The sequence below is a fragment of the Elephas maximus genome, chromosome 2 (genome assembly GCF_024166365.1).
Source record: "Elephas maximus indicus isolate mEleMax1 chromosome 2, mEleMax1 primary haplotype, whole genome shotgun sequence".
Lineage (NCBI taxonomy): Eukaryota > Metazoa > Chordata > Mammalia > Proboscidea > Elephantidae > Elephas > Elephas maximus.
This window is the reverse complement of record NC_064820.1, coordinates 131575048-131592787: the sequence shown is the minus strand read 5'-3', so window position 1 is coordinate 131592787 and position 17740 is coordinate 131575048. Positions and strand designations below refer to the sequence as shown.

Here is a 17740-nt window from a genome sequence, read left to right as displayed (position 1 = left end):
ACATGATAGACAGATAGACGGACAGACAGACAGATAGATAGGTAGGTAGGTAGGTAGATAGGTAGGTAGATAGATAGATTGATAGGTAGATAGATGACAGACAGACAGACAGGTAGATAGATAGGTAGGTAGATAGATAGACAGACAGACAGACAGACAGACAGACAGACAGACAGGTAGGTAGGTAGGTAGGTAGATAGAGAGAGAGAGAGATACACACTGCACTGGTTTTTTTTCTCTAGAAAACCCAGCCTAAGACACTTAGTGCCAAGAGTGGTTCTAGAGTAACAAAACTGTAAGAATGTGTTTTCAGAATTGGTTCTCAAGTCAAGTCTGGTTAGTCTTAAAGGTGTTGATGACTCTGCTTCCAGTGGTAGTAAGTGTACTGCTAATCCACGGCTCAAGGTAGCATTAGAAATACGCAAAATATTACCACCAATAGATTAGGTACTGGTGAAAGGTTAGGCTCCGGGTAATCCCATGTTCAATACCTGTCATGGATTGAATTGTGTCCTCCCAAAAATATGTGTATCAATTTGGCTAGGCCATGATTCCCAGTATTGTGTGATTGTCCACTATTTTGTCATCTGACATGATTTTCCTGTGGGTCATAAATCCGACCTCTATGATGTTAATGAGGTGGAATAGGTGGCAGTTATGTTAATGAGGCAGGACACAATCTACAAGATTGGATTGTGTCTTCAGCCAATCTCTTTTGAGATATAAAAGAGAGACAAGAGGACCTCATACCACCAGGAAAGCAGTGCTGGGAGCGGAGTGCATCCTTTGGACCAGAGGTTTCTGTGCTAAGCAGCTCCTTCTCCAGCAGTAGATTGATGACAAGAATCTTCCTCCAGAGCCGAAAAAGAAAGCCTTCCCGTGGAGCTGATGCCCTGAATTTGGACTTCTGTCCTATTAAACTGTGAGAGAACAAACTCGTGTTTGTTAAAGGTATCCACTTGTGGTATTTCTGTTACAGCAGCACTAGATGACGAAGACAATACCTTTCTATGATTTTATCAGAATGAGAAGTATAAGGAAGCTTGTTGGTTGGTCCTACTTTCACTAGAAAAGTGAAAGGGCTTCAGAGTCAAGGCTCAAGCATCACATAAATGACCTAAAATTTTCTACTTGTGCCTTGAAAAAAAGCCTTATTTCTTGCAGGAACAGAGCTGATATTCCCAAAAACCAAACCCAGAGTCTTACCTTAAGAGTGGCTGAATTTACGACACCAGCTGAATTGCCAACCTCAAATGGTGTCTAAAGTTAAAGTGAGGGCATTGATTGGGCAGAAATGGAATCCTGAAACTTGGGATGATGGCATATGGACAGATAAGCGGGAAGCTGCGGACATTGAGCCCCTAAATTACATTGAACTACTCTTGTCAACAGAACCAGCTGTCTCACTTCCATCTGAAGAGATTACTCCATCTCTGTCTGCTAAGCCACCCTCCCCAGTAAAACCATTAGCCCCCCCACCTCCATCTGATGAGATTAACCCAGCTGTGTCTGAAGAGGCTTTGTCTGCGTCATCCTCTGGAAAAATGTTCAAGTCATTCCCGGGATATCATGTGAAGCAGATGCCTTACCAAACATTACTTAATGTTCTGAGAACATATGCCCACCACAAATTTTTGCTTCTAGACCTACAACTGGACTTAAATCTTAGAAACCCCCAAAAGGTGAGGTACAAAGTGTAACCCAGGAGGAGTTAAGCTACACACGAAAAGAACTGCTTGACTTTTCTAATATGTACAAACAGAAATCTGGGGAATATGTGTGGGAACAGCTACTAAAGGGTATAGGAAAATGGTGCAAGGAACATAAAGTTGGATCAGTCTGAGTTTATTGATAGGCACCCACTAAGCACATATTCTTCATTCAATATTTCAGCCTGAGAGGTTAGGAAAGGATCTAATAGTTTATTTGGTTGGTCCACTGAAGCATGGGTAATGCAGTGGCCTACACTAAATCAAGTTGAAGTACCAGACCTGACTTGGTATACTGTGGAAGAAGGTATCCAAAGGCTTACGGAAATTGGCATGTTTAGTGAATTTATCAGGTTAGACCCACAGACCCACACGTGGAGGGCCTAGCAGAGGCACCTTTTACCACAACGGTGAGGAGCAAATTTGTGAAGGGAGCCCCAGTATCCTTGAAGACTGCTGTGATTGCTATTTTATGTAAGTCAGATTTGACAGTGGGAACTTCCCTGACTTAAAACACCAAACTACATGGAGCTGATTAGACCCCATGGTGGTAGGGGCCAAGTGGCAGCACTCAATTGACAAAATACAAGGTGGGTGTGGTTACACTAATGGACAGTGAAGTCAAAGCAGTAATCAGAATAGTCTGTGTCGTATGGACTTACGGCATTGGCTACTTAGTCATGGTGTCCCTAGGAGTGAAATAGATCTGAAATATACTAAATATTTACTTGATCTGTACAAGTGGAAGAATTCTAGGTCAAGTGAATGGCAATCTAACTCAAATAGCCAGAACAGAGTGTCACGGTAACTCAATCAAATTCCAGTTTACAGACCTATAACCCCGTGAATGAAAGGACAGACTGGTACACTTGAGGAAGGAACCCACTACCCTGCCAAAAATTATATTGTTAATCTTTCTCCCTGCCTTCCTCATAGGGATCTACAGCCTTTTACTAGAGTGACTGTTCTTTGTGGAAAAGGAAATAATCAGACTTTTCGGGGATTACTGGATACTGGTTCTGAACTAACACCAATTCCAGAAGACCCAAAATGTCACTGCAGCCCACCACTCAGAGTGAGAACATATGTAGGCTGGGTTATTAATGGAGCCTTAGCTCAGGTTCAGCTCACAGTGAATCCTGTGGATTCCCAATCTCATCCTGTAGTGATTTCCCCAGTTCAAGAATGCATAATTGGAATAAATATACTCAGCCACTGGCAGAACCCCCACAGTGGATTCCTTACAAGTGGAGTAAGGGCTATTATGGTAGGAAAAGCCAAACAGAAGCCATAAGAGCTGCCCCTACCTAGGAAAATAGTAAACCAAAAGCAACCTGCATTCCTGCAGGAATTTCAGAGGTTATTGCCACCATCAAGACTTGAAGGATGCAGGGGTGGTGATTCCCACCACATTCCCATTCAGCTTGCCTATTTGGCCTATGCATAAAACAGATGGATCTTGGAGACTGACAGTGGATTATAGAAAAGTTAACCAGGTGGTGACTCCAATTGCAGCTGCTGTTCTAGATGTGGTTTCATTGCTTGAGCAAATTAATACATCTCCCGGTACCTAAAATGCAGCTATTGATCTGGCTAATGCCTGTTTCTCTATACTTGTTTCAAAGGAGTTTTCCTTCAGCTGACATGGGCACCAATACACCTTCACTGTCCTACCTCAGGATTACATCAGCTCTCCAGCCCTATGTCATAATTTAGTCCACAGGGACCTTGATTGACTTTACCTTCTACAAGATGTTACACTGGTCAGTTACATTGATGACATTATGCTGATTGGATATAGTAAGGAAGAAGTATCAATGACTCAGGACTTACTGGTAAAATATTTCTGTGATAGAGTGAGAAATTAATCCAACAAAAATTCAGGCATCTTCCACCTCAGTGAAATTTCTAGGGGTCCAGTTGTATGGGGACATGTCAAAATATTCCCTCTAAAATGAAGGATAAGTTATCACATCTGGCCCCTCCAAGGACTAAAAAGGAGGCACAACACCTAGTGGGTTTCTTTGGATTTTAGAGTCAACATATCGCTCATTTCAGTGTGCTGCTCTAGCCTATCTACCAAGTGACTCAAAAAGCTGCTAGTTCAGCTGGGGCCCAGAACAAGAAAAGGCTCTGAAACAGGTTCAGGCTGCCATGCAAGTCGTTCTGCCATTTGGATCATATGATTTGGCTGATCCAATGGTTTTTGAAGTGTCAATGGCAGAGAGAGATGTTGTTTGGAGTCTTTGGAAGGCCTCTGTTTGTGAATCACAATACAGATCCTTACGATTTTGAAGCAAACCCCTGCCATCCTCTGCAGATTAACTACTCTCCTTTTGAGAAACAGCTTTTGGCTTGTTACTGGGACTTAGTAGAAATTGAATGCTTAACCATGGGCCACCAAGTCACCATGCGGTCTGAGCCGCCCATGAACTGGGTATTGTCTAACCCACAGTCATAAAGTTGGATGTGCACATAAGCACTCCATCATTAAATGGAAGTGGTATATGTGAGATCGGGCCTGAGCATGTCCAGAAGCCACAAGTAAGCTGCATGAGGAAGTGGCCCAAATGCCCATGATCTCCACTGCTGTCACATTATCTGCCCTCTCCCAGTCAACACTTATGGCCTCATGGGGAGTTCCTTACAATCAGTTGACTGAGGAAGAGAAAACATGTGTCTGGTTTTCTGCGTGATATGCAAGCATCACTGAAAAATGGAGACCAGCAGCACTACAACCCCTTTCTGGGACCTCCCTGAAGAGCGATGGTGAAGGAAAAGCATCCCAATGGGCACAGCTTCAAGCAGTGCACCTGGTTGTTCACTTTGCTTGGAAGCAGAAATGGCCAATTGTGCAACTGTATACTGCTTCATGGGCTGGGGCTGGGGCCAATGGTTTGGCTGGAAAATTGGTGGCAAGGAGGTATATGAAACAGGTATGTGGATAGAACTCTCTGAACAAGCCAAAGAAGTAAAGATATTTCCGTCTCAAGTGAATACTTACTGAAGAGTGACCACAGCAGAGGAGGATGTTAGCAATCAAGTGGATAAGGTGACGTGTTCTGTCATCCTCTTTCCTAGCCACTCCCATCAATGCCCTATGGGCTTATGAAAAAAGTGGACATGGTGGCAGGGATGGGGGTTATACATGGGCTCAGCAACATGGATTTCCACTCACTGGCTTGGCTACAGCCACTGCTGAGTGCCCAATCTGCCAGCACCAGAGAACAACACTGAGTCCCCAATATGCCACCATTCCTCAAGGTGATCAGCCACAAACTGGTGGTAGGCTGATTACACTGGACCTCTTCCATTATGGAAAGGGCAACATTTTGTTCTTACTGGAATAGACCCTTGCTCTGGCTACAGATTTGCCTTCCATGCATGCAATGCTTCTTCAAAAACTACCATCCATAGACTTACCAAATACCTTATCCACCATCATGGTATCGTACACAGCATCACTTCAAATCAAAGGAGACACTTCACAGAAAATGAAGTGTGACAATGGGCCGATGTTTATGGAATTCACTGGTCTTACCATGTTCCCCATCATCCTGAAGCAGCTGGCTTGATAGAACAATGGAATGGCCTTCTAAAGACACAATTTTGGATCCAGCTAATTGGCAATACCTCGCAGGGTTGGGGCGATGTTCTCTACAGGCTGTGTATGTTCTAAACCAGTGTCCAATATATGACGCTGTTTCTCCAATAGCCAGAATTCACAGGTCCAGGAATCGAGAGGTGAAAATGGGAATGGCACCACTCATCATTACCCCTAGCAACCCACTTGCAAAGTTTTTGGTTCCTGTCCCCATGACTGGTGTAGTGGTTAAGAGTTATGGCTGCTAACCAAAAGGATGGCAGTTCAAATCAACCAGGAGCTCCTTGGAAATGCTATGGGGCAGTTTTACTCTGTCCTATAAGGTAAAAAAAAAAAATTTTTTTTTTAATTTTTTTTTTTTTTAATAAGGTAGCTACAAGTTGGAATCAACTAGAAGGCAATGGGTTTTATGGGTCCCCATGACCCTCTGCTCTGCAGATCTAGAAATCTTAATTTCCCCAAAGGAAGGAATGTTTCCACCAGGAGACACAATACAGACTCCATTGAACTGGAAGTTAAGAATGCCACCCAGCCATTTGGGTTCCTTATACCTCTGGATCAACAGACAAAGAAGGGAGTTACTGTATTGACTGGTGTGATTGATCCTGATTACCAAGAGGAGAGCAGATTGATATTACATAATAGAGGTAAAATAGAGAATGTCTGGAGTATAGGAGATCCCTTAGGACGTCTCTTAGTAGTACCATGACCTGTGATTAAAGTCAGTGGAGAAGTATAGCAACCCAACGACATGATTACTAATGGCCCGGACCCCTCAGGATCACCCCACCAGGCAAAGAACCATTACTAGTTAGGGTGCTTGCTATGGTAAAGGGAATACAGAAAGGGTGGTTGAAGAAGATAACTCTAAATACCAGCTGTGACCACATGACCAGTTGCAGAAACGAGGACTGTAATTGTTATATTTCTTCCTTGCATGTGTGCATCAAATATCTTTTTCTTTACTTATAAAATGTAAGATGTAAATAGGGCTAGTGCATTTTTGATTGTACACATGTTGGTTGTATTGTGTTAGGCACAAGTATGACATTATAATTGTCTTTATTTAGAGATGTGTACAGGTCCCAAGCTGACCAGCATTGGACTGTGATGGTTAAGGTTGATTGTCAGCTTGGCTGAGACATGATTCTCAGTGGTTTGGCAGTTATGATGTAGTTTGGCAGCTATGTAGTGATGTGATCGCCTTCATGATGAGATTGGGTACAGTGTGATCACCTCCATGATGAGATCTGTTGTGAGCAGACAATCAGTTGAGAGGGAGTTTCCTTGGGATGTGGCCTGCATCCAATATAGGTGTACTTTCTGGTGTGGCTCCCTGGCTTTTGCTTGCTCTGAACCCTGAAGCTGGCTCCTGTTCATCTGGCCTCTGGTTCCTTGTACTTGATCTAGTATCTTACCTGCCATCTTACCTGCTGATCTTGGGATTCATCAGTCTCCACAGCCTGTGAGCCAGAGGCCTGCTGTCTGACCTTCAGTACTTGTGTTTGCCAGCCCCTGCATCTACATGAGTCAGGTGAAACCTCCAGCATGACCCACGGACTTGGAACTTCCCAGCCTCTACAAGAAAATGAGCCATTTCCTTGATATCAATCTATATATATGTTTATTCACTGCACTGGTTTTGTTTCCCCAGAGAACCCAGCCTAAGACATCCATCAAGGTAAGAAGACCCATAAGGAGTACCCCAAACCCGGGTTTTCAACCAGAGCATTATTATTCAATCAACCCTGTGTGTCTTGGTCATGTTTGGTCCTTCTCTTTTGTGATGAGTGAGGATGTTCACATCACTGGTCCAATGTATGCTTTCATTAAGCATAATGACTTAACATATCCCATCTAAACAGCATAAAGCCTAGGTGTGGGACTGGTAATGTGGATTAGGATTGACAATGGTTGGGAATCTTAATCCTCCACATAAAAATACCTATCTATATGAGTCATGGAAACCCTGGTGGCATAGCTGTTAAGTGCTACAGATGCTAACAAAAGGTCAGCAGTTCAAATCCACCAGCTGTTCCTTGGAAACAATATGGGGCAATTCTACGCTGTCCTATAGGTTTGCTATGAGTTGGGATTGACTCAAAAGCATTGGGTTTTATGTGAGCTATATACTATGCCAGTTCCAGTGTGTTTATTTGTGATAGGGATGGTTTGATTTATTTGTTCAAGCCAATTTTCTGTCAAGAAGTTATTACAAATAGGCAATTGTCCTAATCTTAGCCAATTCCACATTTGAATATAAAAAGGTTTCTTTCCCCCTTAGACACGCCGTCAAATTTTCTGTAAAAGCCATTTTCTAACATCTGGGAGGGGCATTATACGAAACTAGGCACTCATTTTTACAGTCTGAAGATTCCCAGGCTGCTTCGGAATGATCCTTAACTCTAATCTTAGATGGAAACATGGGGCCTGGGTTTGAGCTGGTAACCCAGGGGGATACCATAGTTTCACACATATGGCTTACCTGAAGTTGGTTTTAAGTTGACAGTAGCAGGAGTTGGGACAAAACTATAATTTAGTATGGGAGAAGCTAATGGATATGAATTTATAAGGTCAGATTTTAGAATTTGATGGCAAATCCAACAGACAGGTTACTAGTACTAGCTACTGACTGGGCTATTATAACAAAGGCATTTCCATGCCATGCATTAATGGTAGTTATGGAGAAGAGTAAGAGAATACTTAAAAAAGCTCCATACTTTAAAAATATTAACCAAAAATAATATAGTAAGGTAAGGGTCATAAAAATCCTAACAACTCTAAAATAAATTCCTCCCTCATTCAAAGGCATATATACTATTTTCGGAATCCACTCGACAGCAATGGGTTTTTTTGTTTTTAATAGGAAAATAGTACTGCTATGATTAATAAAATAATGATGATTAATACAATATTATCTAACAATTCTAGTATGAAAACAATTGGTTAAAAATTACCAATCTATAAATCCTAACTTAGAGAATAAGGCAACTTCAAAGGCTACAAGTATTAGGCAAAGGGAAATGACATCCAGCGGGGACATAAAGAATTGACAACATGGAGGGAAATTTCCTAAATGCAATCCAATAAGGATCATCCATGCCACTAAGAACAGAAGTCCAAGGATGTTGACAGGCTGAATATGCATGAGAAAGAAAGGAGTGGATATAAATCAGAAAGTAAACAAACAAACAAAAAAACCAAACCCACTGCTCTCAAGTCGATTCCAACTCATAAGAACCCTATGAGACAGAGTAGAATTGCCCCAAAAGGTTTCCAATGCTGTAATCTTTATGGAAGCAGACTGCCACATCTTCTTCCCATGAGTGGCTGGTGGGTTCAAACTGCCAACTTCTTGGTTAGCAGCCGAGTGCTTTAACCACTGGTTTAAAAAACTAATAGTTTCTTGTATTTAGAAAATAGAACATTGTGTATTAGTAATATTCTCATATAAATCTTACATACTTCTTTTAGTTCATTCAGTCTCATGTAGCCAATTTTGGTTCCATGCTCTTCTGAATCAGCAGCAACTTGAAAAACCCATCAGTTTCTCATTTTATAGCTATATTTACATAAACCTTCTACTTCAGTTATTTTATCTTTGACCACCTGGTTTTTGCTTTAATTTTCAAACAAAAAAGTGAAAATTGTGTCCCTGGTTAGGAATGCCTTGGCATGGGTTGCCATTAAGTGGTCAAAAGGGTCCAACAGTGGCAGCTCTGTGCCTGCAGATGTAGGTTGCCACTTAAGAATAAAGCAATCAGAAATCACACTTTCTTTTAGTGGTTATGTGCTGCCAGAGCCTTATTCTCATTTGAACATAAAGTCCACACATACTACTTGTAATTTTTGTCATTTTTATCATAGGCAGCTCATACCAAGAAATGAATTTCAGGCCAGGTTCACAAACAGGCAAGCCACAGCTGACTCTGGACCTGAGACGTGTTAGGTTGGCCCTTCCGACCACCAACTGTTGCTGTTACTGGAATGCCCATTGGAAGGACGTGAAGGCTCCAGTTTTCTACCATGCTGTACTGTCTTCTATCCCACGTCATGGTTTTACTTACCATTCTGGCTCCTGAAGGCATTTGAATTTGTGACCTGTGCTCTAGGCTTTCAGCAAATCTCATCTTTGACACAATTTCTTATCATAAGAAATAACAACATCATCTTACATAAGAGTTCAGTCAATATTGTTTAGCTGTTTCGTAGCCTGGTAGTTGTATAAATGAAATAACCACTACCACCAGGTGATTGCAGTAACAGCCCAGACTTGTCTCCTTCCTGCCCCAGCATCTCCTTCTGCTTCCCAAGCATTGTGCCTGTGGCCATCAAACTAATCTTTCATCTGCTTATTCCCATTACCTACAGCATAAAGCTTGAACTATCCATACTGTCATCCTTCATAATTCAGGCTCCATCTAAATGTTCAAACCTATTCCCCTTACTTGGCCAACACACACTTTCCACTCTTGTACATATACCTGGCTTATGCCCACTGATTTGCTCATGAGCTGTACTCCCTTCCCTTTTCTGCCTTTTCAATGGTTCCTCCCTTATTCTTCAGAGCTCAACTCAAATTCCACCTTTTCCATTAGGCTTTCCTAAGTCATCTCAGCCTCAAATGATTCTTGCCTCCTTATAAATGTAAAAATACTCAATAAATATTTTTCAATGAACAAGTGATTTCCAGCACTACCACATTCTTGCTATTTAACTATGACTGAGTTGCTTAACTTTTTTAACATACAACTTCTTCATCTGTAAAAATATGGTTTGGGCAAGGATTAAATGAGACATTACATATGAAATTATCTCAACAGAAGCTAAGTAGACTCAAAATATTAGGTAGCTCATAAAGGTAGTGCATAGACTTGAGAAATATTAGCCTGACTTAATGACTGCCTCCCTCTTTCATTGTTAACTTCTCAGTTATGTACATTGTCTCTAGCTAGCTACACTGTCAGAGCAAAGAGCCTTTTCTTAAAAATTTTTGTATCACTTGCTGCAGCTACCATGAAACCTTGCTAATAAATAATTATCTGTTCTTGAGTGAATACTAGGAAAGCTGCCTTATTGAAAAATATGCCCAAAGGCTAGCTGCTGACACTGGAATTTCCTCCTTAAAAACATTTTGTTCTGAGTTAAGTTTTGCCTCCAGTCAAAATCCAAACCTACCAAGGAGAGAGTACCATATTATGTTTCATTGGTTATTAACATCTGTGCTGATCAACTCTTGTTTATGAGGAGCAGAAACTATCGTGCAGGTTTTTGCTATTATGTGAGGTATGGTGATTGGTTTGTTTACTTCAACCCTTAGCCTATTTAATGTCTTTTTATTTAATGTTTTTATAATAAATACATACGTGCCATGAGTCGGCTCCGACTCATGGCAACCCATGAGCATAGAACTGTGCTTCATAGGGTTTTCAGTGGCTGGTTTTCCAGCAGTAGATCACCAGGCCTTTCTTCTGAGGTACCTGTGGGTGGACTCCAACTTTTCAGTAAGCATCTGAGTGCATTAAACATTTGCACCACCCAGGAACTCCAATGTTTTTATTAAATATTACATACTGAAATTATTAAATATTATATATATTTAATGTCTTTCCAACATGATTTCTAACATAATTGCAACATGAGAGATGGGGAAAAAGAGGAATACGGATCACGCACAGTCAAGGAAGGACAAGGAGGGAAGCTGGGTGCGGTGCCCCATCAGCATTGCAGCATGAGGGCACTGGGCACTACACTGACCACCTGTTCTGTTTTGTCCAGGACTGAGGGTTCCTGGGAAGCAGAGCAGTCAGTGCTAAAACCAGGAAAACCCTAGGAAATCAGGATAAGTTGGTCACCCTATTGTTGTTGTTGTTAGCTGCCATCAAGTCAGCCCCGACTCACGGTCATCCCAGGTACAACAGGAGCGAACTCTATCAGGCATCAGGAAAACCTCCCTGAAAGACACACTTTGTCTTACTTCAAAAGTGTGCCTAGAGTCAGAACTGAACATCACAAACTTGTCTGTGGGTGGTTATCAGTAGGTTTCAGCAAAGTGCTAATGAGGCCAAGGCTAAAGGTTTGATTTCCTGGGACACTTCTCTCTTCCATAATCAGAACCTATGAACTTCTCCTAAAGCCTGCCATTCTACATTGTTACTAACTAGCCCCCAGGGAAATTAGGAGACCAGGCATAGCTACTTTGAAACAAATCTTTCACTGCTGCTGAAACATTGGTGAAGGACCGCTAGTGTTTTCTGTGTGCATAAATATTAAGCAATTGAAGACTGCCACATAAAGGAATTCATCTCCTGACCTTCCTGTTTTTGAATAATATGAATATCTATGTAATAATAATAATGCATAGCATAATTCCAGGTTTTTATGGCATATTCTCCTATATTATCTCATCCTAATCCTGTGAGTTAGGCACGGCAGGTAAAAAGTTCAGCAAGGCAGGGATCACCTGTTAACCAGCCAGCAAGCAAAAGAAATGGAGCTCAAACCTTTGCCTCCTAGTAGAATCCCTGAGTACCGCAAACAGTTAAGAGCTCAACTACTAGCAGAGAGGTTCATGGTTCCAACCACCCAGGAGCAGGCACTTTGGAAGACTGTCTTGGCAATCTGCTTCTGAAAGGCTGCACACATGGGGTGGACTCTGGGGCAACTAATGACACCACCACATTCTTTGGTGGGGGGCGAGGCATGCAGCCTTGTACCTCCTGTGTGCAAACTGTAGCTGTGAAGCAAAGTGGCCTGGCTATTTCCTGTGCGTGTAAAGGCATAAAGCACACTCACATTACTGGTCTTGTTAATCAGGCTCAGGTAGTTAGGGAAAGCATCCCCACTCTTAAGGTTTAGTCTCTGCACCGCATGGTTTTAAGTGTCTGCTTTTCCACAGACTGTTCTGCCTAAATCCACAGACCTAAGTCGTTCTAACATTAGTAGCCTGAAAGCTGAATTTGCCAAACAGGTTTTTTCTTCCTTTAGAGCAAATGAGGGCAGGACGAACATCACCCTGTGTCATACTTACATGTTACTCATTAACTGATGTCAGGAAAAAAAAAAAAAAAAGCCTCAGCTAGATTAGGAGTCACGTGAAGAGCTCCCTGCAGTGCGGAGACTGCAATGCTAATACACGGAGATTTTCACATCCTTTGGGAGATTCAGAAATGAACATTGAGCTTATTTCTTGACTTTGCGGTGGAGGAGCTCAGGATGGTGAAGAAAAGGCTGTCATCCAGGGACACGGTGTTCCAGTTTGAGAGTCTGGATATCCGGAGGAAGGTCCGCTCCGAGGCCCCGCGCAGCTCCACGGACAGCCCCAGCTCCGTGTTTCTCAGGTGGGTGCCGACGGGCTCTGCTCATCCCCTCTGCCCCCCTGGTGGCCTCGGCAGCCCAGCAGGTGGCCTCTGGGGAGCTCCTTCCTCACCCCCTGCAGTAGCAGTCTGCCCAGGGAAAGAAAGCACAGCACAGATATCTAAGCTAGTGAATTTGAAGTGGATACATAAGCGAGATATGATCTGAGAAAATAGAACTGTTACCATTGTTGAAGGAAAATAATTGTCAGTGCCCTCTTGAATACTTTTTTAGTATTGGATAACTTGCCAGCTACACAGCTCCTCAATTTTTGACTCTCAAGTCCATAGGAAAAAAAGCCAAATACTTGAACCAAAAACCCACATTGGTGTAAAAATTACTGGGATCATTGTTAAAATGATAGTTATTAAAATGGCTTTTTAAATTGTACTTTTTCTGCCTTTCTATGTTAGATATTAAAAATATATATATATTAGGTGTTTTTTGGCTCTACTGTGTACCATCCGGTGATTTACAGCAGCTTTGACCTGATTCAGAACATATCCTTTTTAGCTATAAATATTAATATCCACACCACCACCACTCTTAATTACATATTTTAATGGAAATACATTTATCAACTTTTTATTCATTTTGACTTATAAGGATTTTCTGGCAACTTATAAAATGTGGAAATCAAGTACAAGTGAAAATGAAATACAAGAAATAGCTTCTCATCCAAGTTTCATGTAAACTTCTCAAGTAAAGGTAAAGGAATGAGCTCCACACCTGAACTTGACTTTTACATGGTACCCTATCCAGAAAGTTAAGGGTTAAACATGATCATTTTATTTTATTTTTAACTATTTTAAAGCATTTACACAAAAAAGTGCTTAAAATTATAGCTTTTAAAAATTAAATAGAAAACAAAGAAATCCCATTTTATTATAAGGTGTTCACATATCAGAATATCAGGTTATGAAAACAAATTATGTAATTTTAAAAAGAAACTTTAAAGAACAGGAGTCTGAATTTATGCAAAAGGTTCCTTAATACATCCAGTTTATAGTTAGCTTAATTCTTCTGTCCCTCATTAATACGAATCTATCTTACATACTTTAGAGCTTACGTGCCTAAGAGCAAGATTCCTGTATTGAAAATGCAAAACTCTTGCATTGTTTGCATATTTTGCTGAACTTCAAGTGTCTCTTGAATTGCATTGTGGGCTTAATCCATCTGCCATCAGTGTCTTCTTTGGAGCTGTTGTTCTAACCAATAAAGATAAAATTAAATGAGCATGCATAAGCACGTAAATAAATATAAAACACAAAAATAAATAAGTATAATTTAAATAAACTTGATTTAAGTAACTACGGGTGCATAGATAGAATAAAATTAAGATTTGCACCACCCTAAAGTCAACTTCTTTTCAAGCAAAGAGCCCAGGCCTATTTCTCCCACATATTTGAATATTCAGCATATTATACCTGTATATTAGCATCTATAAGTGTTTTAAAAAACGTGTATTGGAGCCTGCCTAAAGACATAAGGAACAGCTGTGAATATCTTCAAATAGTTTGGGTTTGTTAAAGGCATAAAGGATACAACCACTAAAGAAATAAACCAAGTCGATGCACTCATAGAGATTATTAGTTTAATGTCAAAGACAGGCAACACAATTTGAATAAATGAATGAATACATGCTGTTGTTGTTGTTAGGTGCCATCAAGCTGGTCCCTATACATAGCGACCCTATGTACAACAGAATAAAACATGGCCCAGTCCTATGCCATCCTCACAATCCTTGCTCTGTTTGAGCTCATTGCTGCAGCCACTGTGTCAATCCATCTCATTTGGGTTCTTCTTTTTTGCTGACCCTCTGCTTTACCAAGCATGATGTCCTTTTCCAGGGACTGGTCCCACCTGATAACATGTCCAAAGTACATGAAACAAAGTCTTGCCATCCTCACGTCCTCCAAAACAGATTTGTTCATTCCTCTGGCAGTCCATGGTATATTCAGTATTCTTCACCAACACCATAATTCAAAGGCATCAATTCTTTGGTATTCCTTATTGGTTGTTTAGCCTTCTTATGCATATGAGGTGATTGAAAATACCATGGTTTGTACCTCAGTCCTCAAAATAACATCTTTGCTTTTTAACACTTCTGCAACAGATTTGTCCAGTGCAATATGTTGTTTGATTTCGTGGCTACTGCTTCCATGGGTGTTGATTGTAGATCCAATCCTTGACACTGTCAGTATTTTCTCCATTTATCATGACGTTACTTATTGGTCCAGTTATTAGGATTTTTGTTTTCTTTATGTTTATCCATATGCATACTGAAGGCTGTAGTCTTTGATCCTCATTAGTAAGTGCTTCAAGTCCTCCTCACTTTCAGCAAGCAAGGTTGTATCATCTGCATATTGCAGGTTGTTAATTAGCAATGCTGCAGGTAAAATGTTGCCTATGTCTCCTCCCACACTTGTGCAAGAGTGTCTCGAAGGTACGTACCTAGGAGAGGAATTGCTAGGTCATAAATTATGGGCATGATTATTTTTTATTATTTTCCTATGGTTATTAAAATATTCCAGAGACTAATTTTTTGTCAGTTATACAAGTTGCAAATATTTTATTCCAGCATATGACTTGTCTGTTTGTGATATTATGTCATTTGGGGAAGAGTTCTTACTTTCAATTTATCCTTTGATTAATTATATTTTTTATGATTTGCACTTTCTGTGACTTATTTAAGAAATTCTTCCCTACCTTGGGGTCCTAAGAATGTTCTTATGCATTCTCTTCTGAAAATATTTTTTTTTTCTTTCAAACTAAGGTCCTTTATATATGTGGCATTTATTTTTGCTTCTGGTTTGGATTAGGGCATTCTTTAATGTTTTTCATAGACGCAATGAATCATCCCACACTTTTTATTGCATATTCCTTTCTTTTCTCACTGATCTTCAATGCCAGCTCAATCATACATCAGGATTTTATATACGCTGCTTTTAATATATTGGGGTCACTATGAGTTGGAATTGATTCCACAGCATCTTGTTTGGTTTGGTTTGGGGCTGTAATATCACACTAGTTCCTGGGTGGTGCAAATGGTTAAGCACTGGGCTACCAGCTGAATGGTTGATGGTTTAAATCTACCTTGAGGCACCTCAGAAGAAAGGCCTGGCGATCTACTTTCAAGAGGTCGCAGCCATTAAAACCCTATGGAACAATTCCATTCTGCACACATGGAATGGCCTTGAGTCAGAATCAACTTGATGGCAACTGGTTTAATATCACACTATCTTAATTACTGTCACTATATAATTTGTCATCTGATAGGACAAGGCTGCTTACCTAGTTCAGAGCATTTGGCTATACTTGCTTTTATTATTTCAAATGACGTTGTCTTAAAAAAAAAACTTAGAATCTGTATTAAAACAAGAATGTTGAATAGAAGATTAATTTAGAAACTTAATTATATTTCTGTACAAATCAACAAGAGAAATTACAATTAAAAATATTTATAATATTATTATTATATTAAAACCTAGGGATAAATCTAACAAGTGATATGTAGGATCTTTATATAGAAAATTCTAAAACTTCATTGAAGGGCATTAAAGAAGACCTAAATAAATGGAGGAATATAGTGGGTTTTTTTTAATAAATAGGAAGACTCAACACTGTAAAGATGTCAGACTTCCTCAAACTGAACAATAGATTCAAAACAATTTCAATTAAAAAAAAAAACTTTATCTGGCTTCCCAAATGAAGGTTATTATTCATTAATAGAAGATTGCTAATAAAAACCTTTGCATGTTTATATATACATGTATATACAGCTCCCAAGCTAATAGTGTTATTTTTAAATTACCTCTAGTAAAAATCAAAGTTCTTGAAAATCAACATTTTTTTTTTTTTGCTAGATTGTATGTTCAGCCCTATGAAAAAGTATATAATAAATTCTTATTTAGCAGCACTATGGAGATATCAAGCCTTTCAAAATCTTAAAAAGTTTGACTTAACTGTTAGGTAGCCCCATGGGGAAACCCTAGTTCCCTGGAATCACAGTTGGTGGTCCGATGATCAGTATGGCTGCCAGCTACCATGTAGGAAACATTCCTGGAAGAAATCATCCAGGGAGGGACAGTCCATCTAACACTCCAGGTTTAATCTTCACAAAGATTCAAATTTTCTTGAATCTCCAACTAAGTCAGCTTGGAAACAAGACACAATAGGTAGGCTAAGCCTGTGTCTAAGATAATGGTTATCTCCTGCTTAACTGACCTTTCATTGAGACAGGGTTTTGTTAAGACCATGATAAAAGTTCTCCCTGAAAAGCTGAAAAAAATTATGTCTTCTAAAAAATGAAAAAGTTAATTCGGTATCAAAATATATAAGAAGACTATAGAATAAGGAAGGTAATAACCCTATGCACGTCAAGCCTTCTCTGAACCATCATAAGTATCACGTAAAGTAACAAACTGGGGCACATACAGATCAGAGCATACTCGGACCAATGTTAGCTGTTAAAGAACTAGGGATATTAATCTGCAGAAGTAAAATTTAGAAGCCAGGTGGAGAATGTAGTCCATAAAGGTCAACTCAAATATTTAAAGGTTTGTCATGTGATAGAGCAAGTCTATACAGCCTGAAGGACTAAAACTGGAACAAACAAGTAGAAAGAGATGACAATCTAATCATTAAAAAGGAAACGTTGAACAACTAGAATTACCTAAGAAGGATTGGGCTTCTCTGAGTAGTAATGAGTTCCCTGTAACCAAAGGTGTTCAAGTCTTTGATAGATTCATTCGACATCCTGTATTCATTTACTGAATGCTTATTCTGAAGGCTCAACATTGGAATGAAATCGTCATGGTTCTTGCTAAGCCTGTTGGGGTGATTTGGTCAGATGGGACTCAATTATCAGATAGGAACTGTGAAGTTTTTTCTAATTCCAAGAGACTATGATTCATTGAAATAAAAGTCAAAGGTTTTTCTATATTCGGAGAGCCTTGTATGTGATTTTTCTTACCAAGAATGAACCAGCCAAATTAATGACCTTTAACTATGAAACAGTCTAAAGCTATCTTAGATAATATTTGGGATACTGTTAGGATAAAGACACTTA

General features: G+C 40.0%; 1 protein-coding gene across 1 annotated transcript in view; it reads left to right on the top strand.

The window, feature by feature from the left end:
- Window positions 1–12451: 12451 nt before the first annotated feature.
- Window positions 12452–17740, top strand: part of GRAMD2B (GRAM domain containing 2B) — a 112046-nt gene continuing 106757 nt past the window's right edge. The window contains exon 1 of the mRNA XM_049873499.1: window positions 12452–12653. Within this exon, the coding sequence (XP_049729456.1) occupies window positions 12529–12653 (125 nt within the window). The 5' untranslated portion in view covers window positions 12452–12528. The remainder of the gene's footprint in view (window positions 12654–17740) is intronic.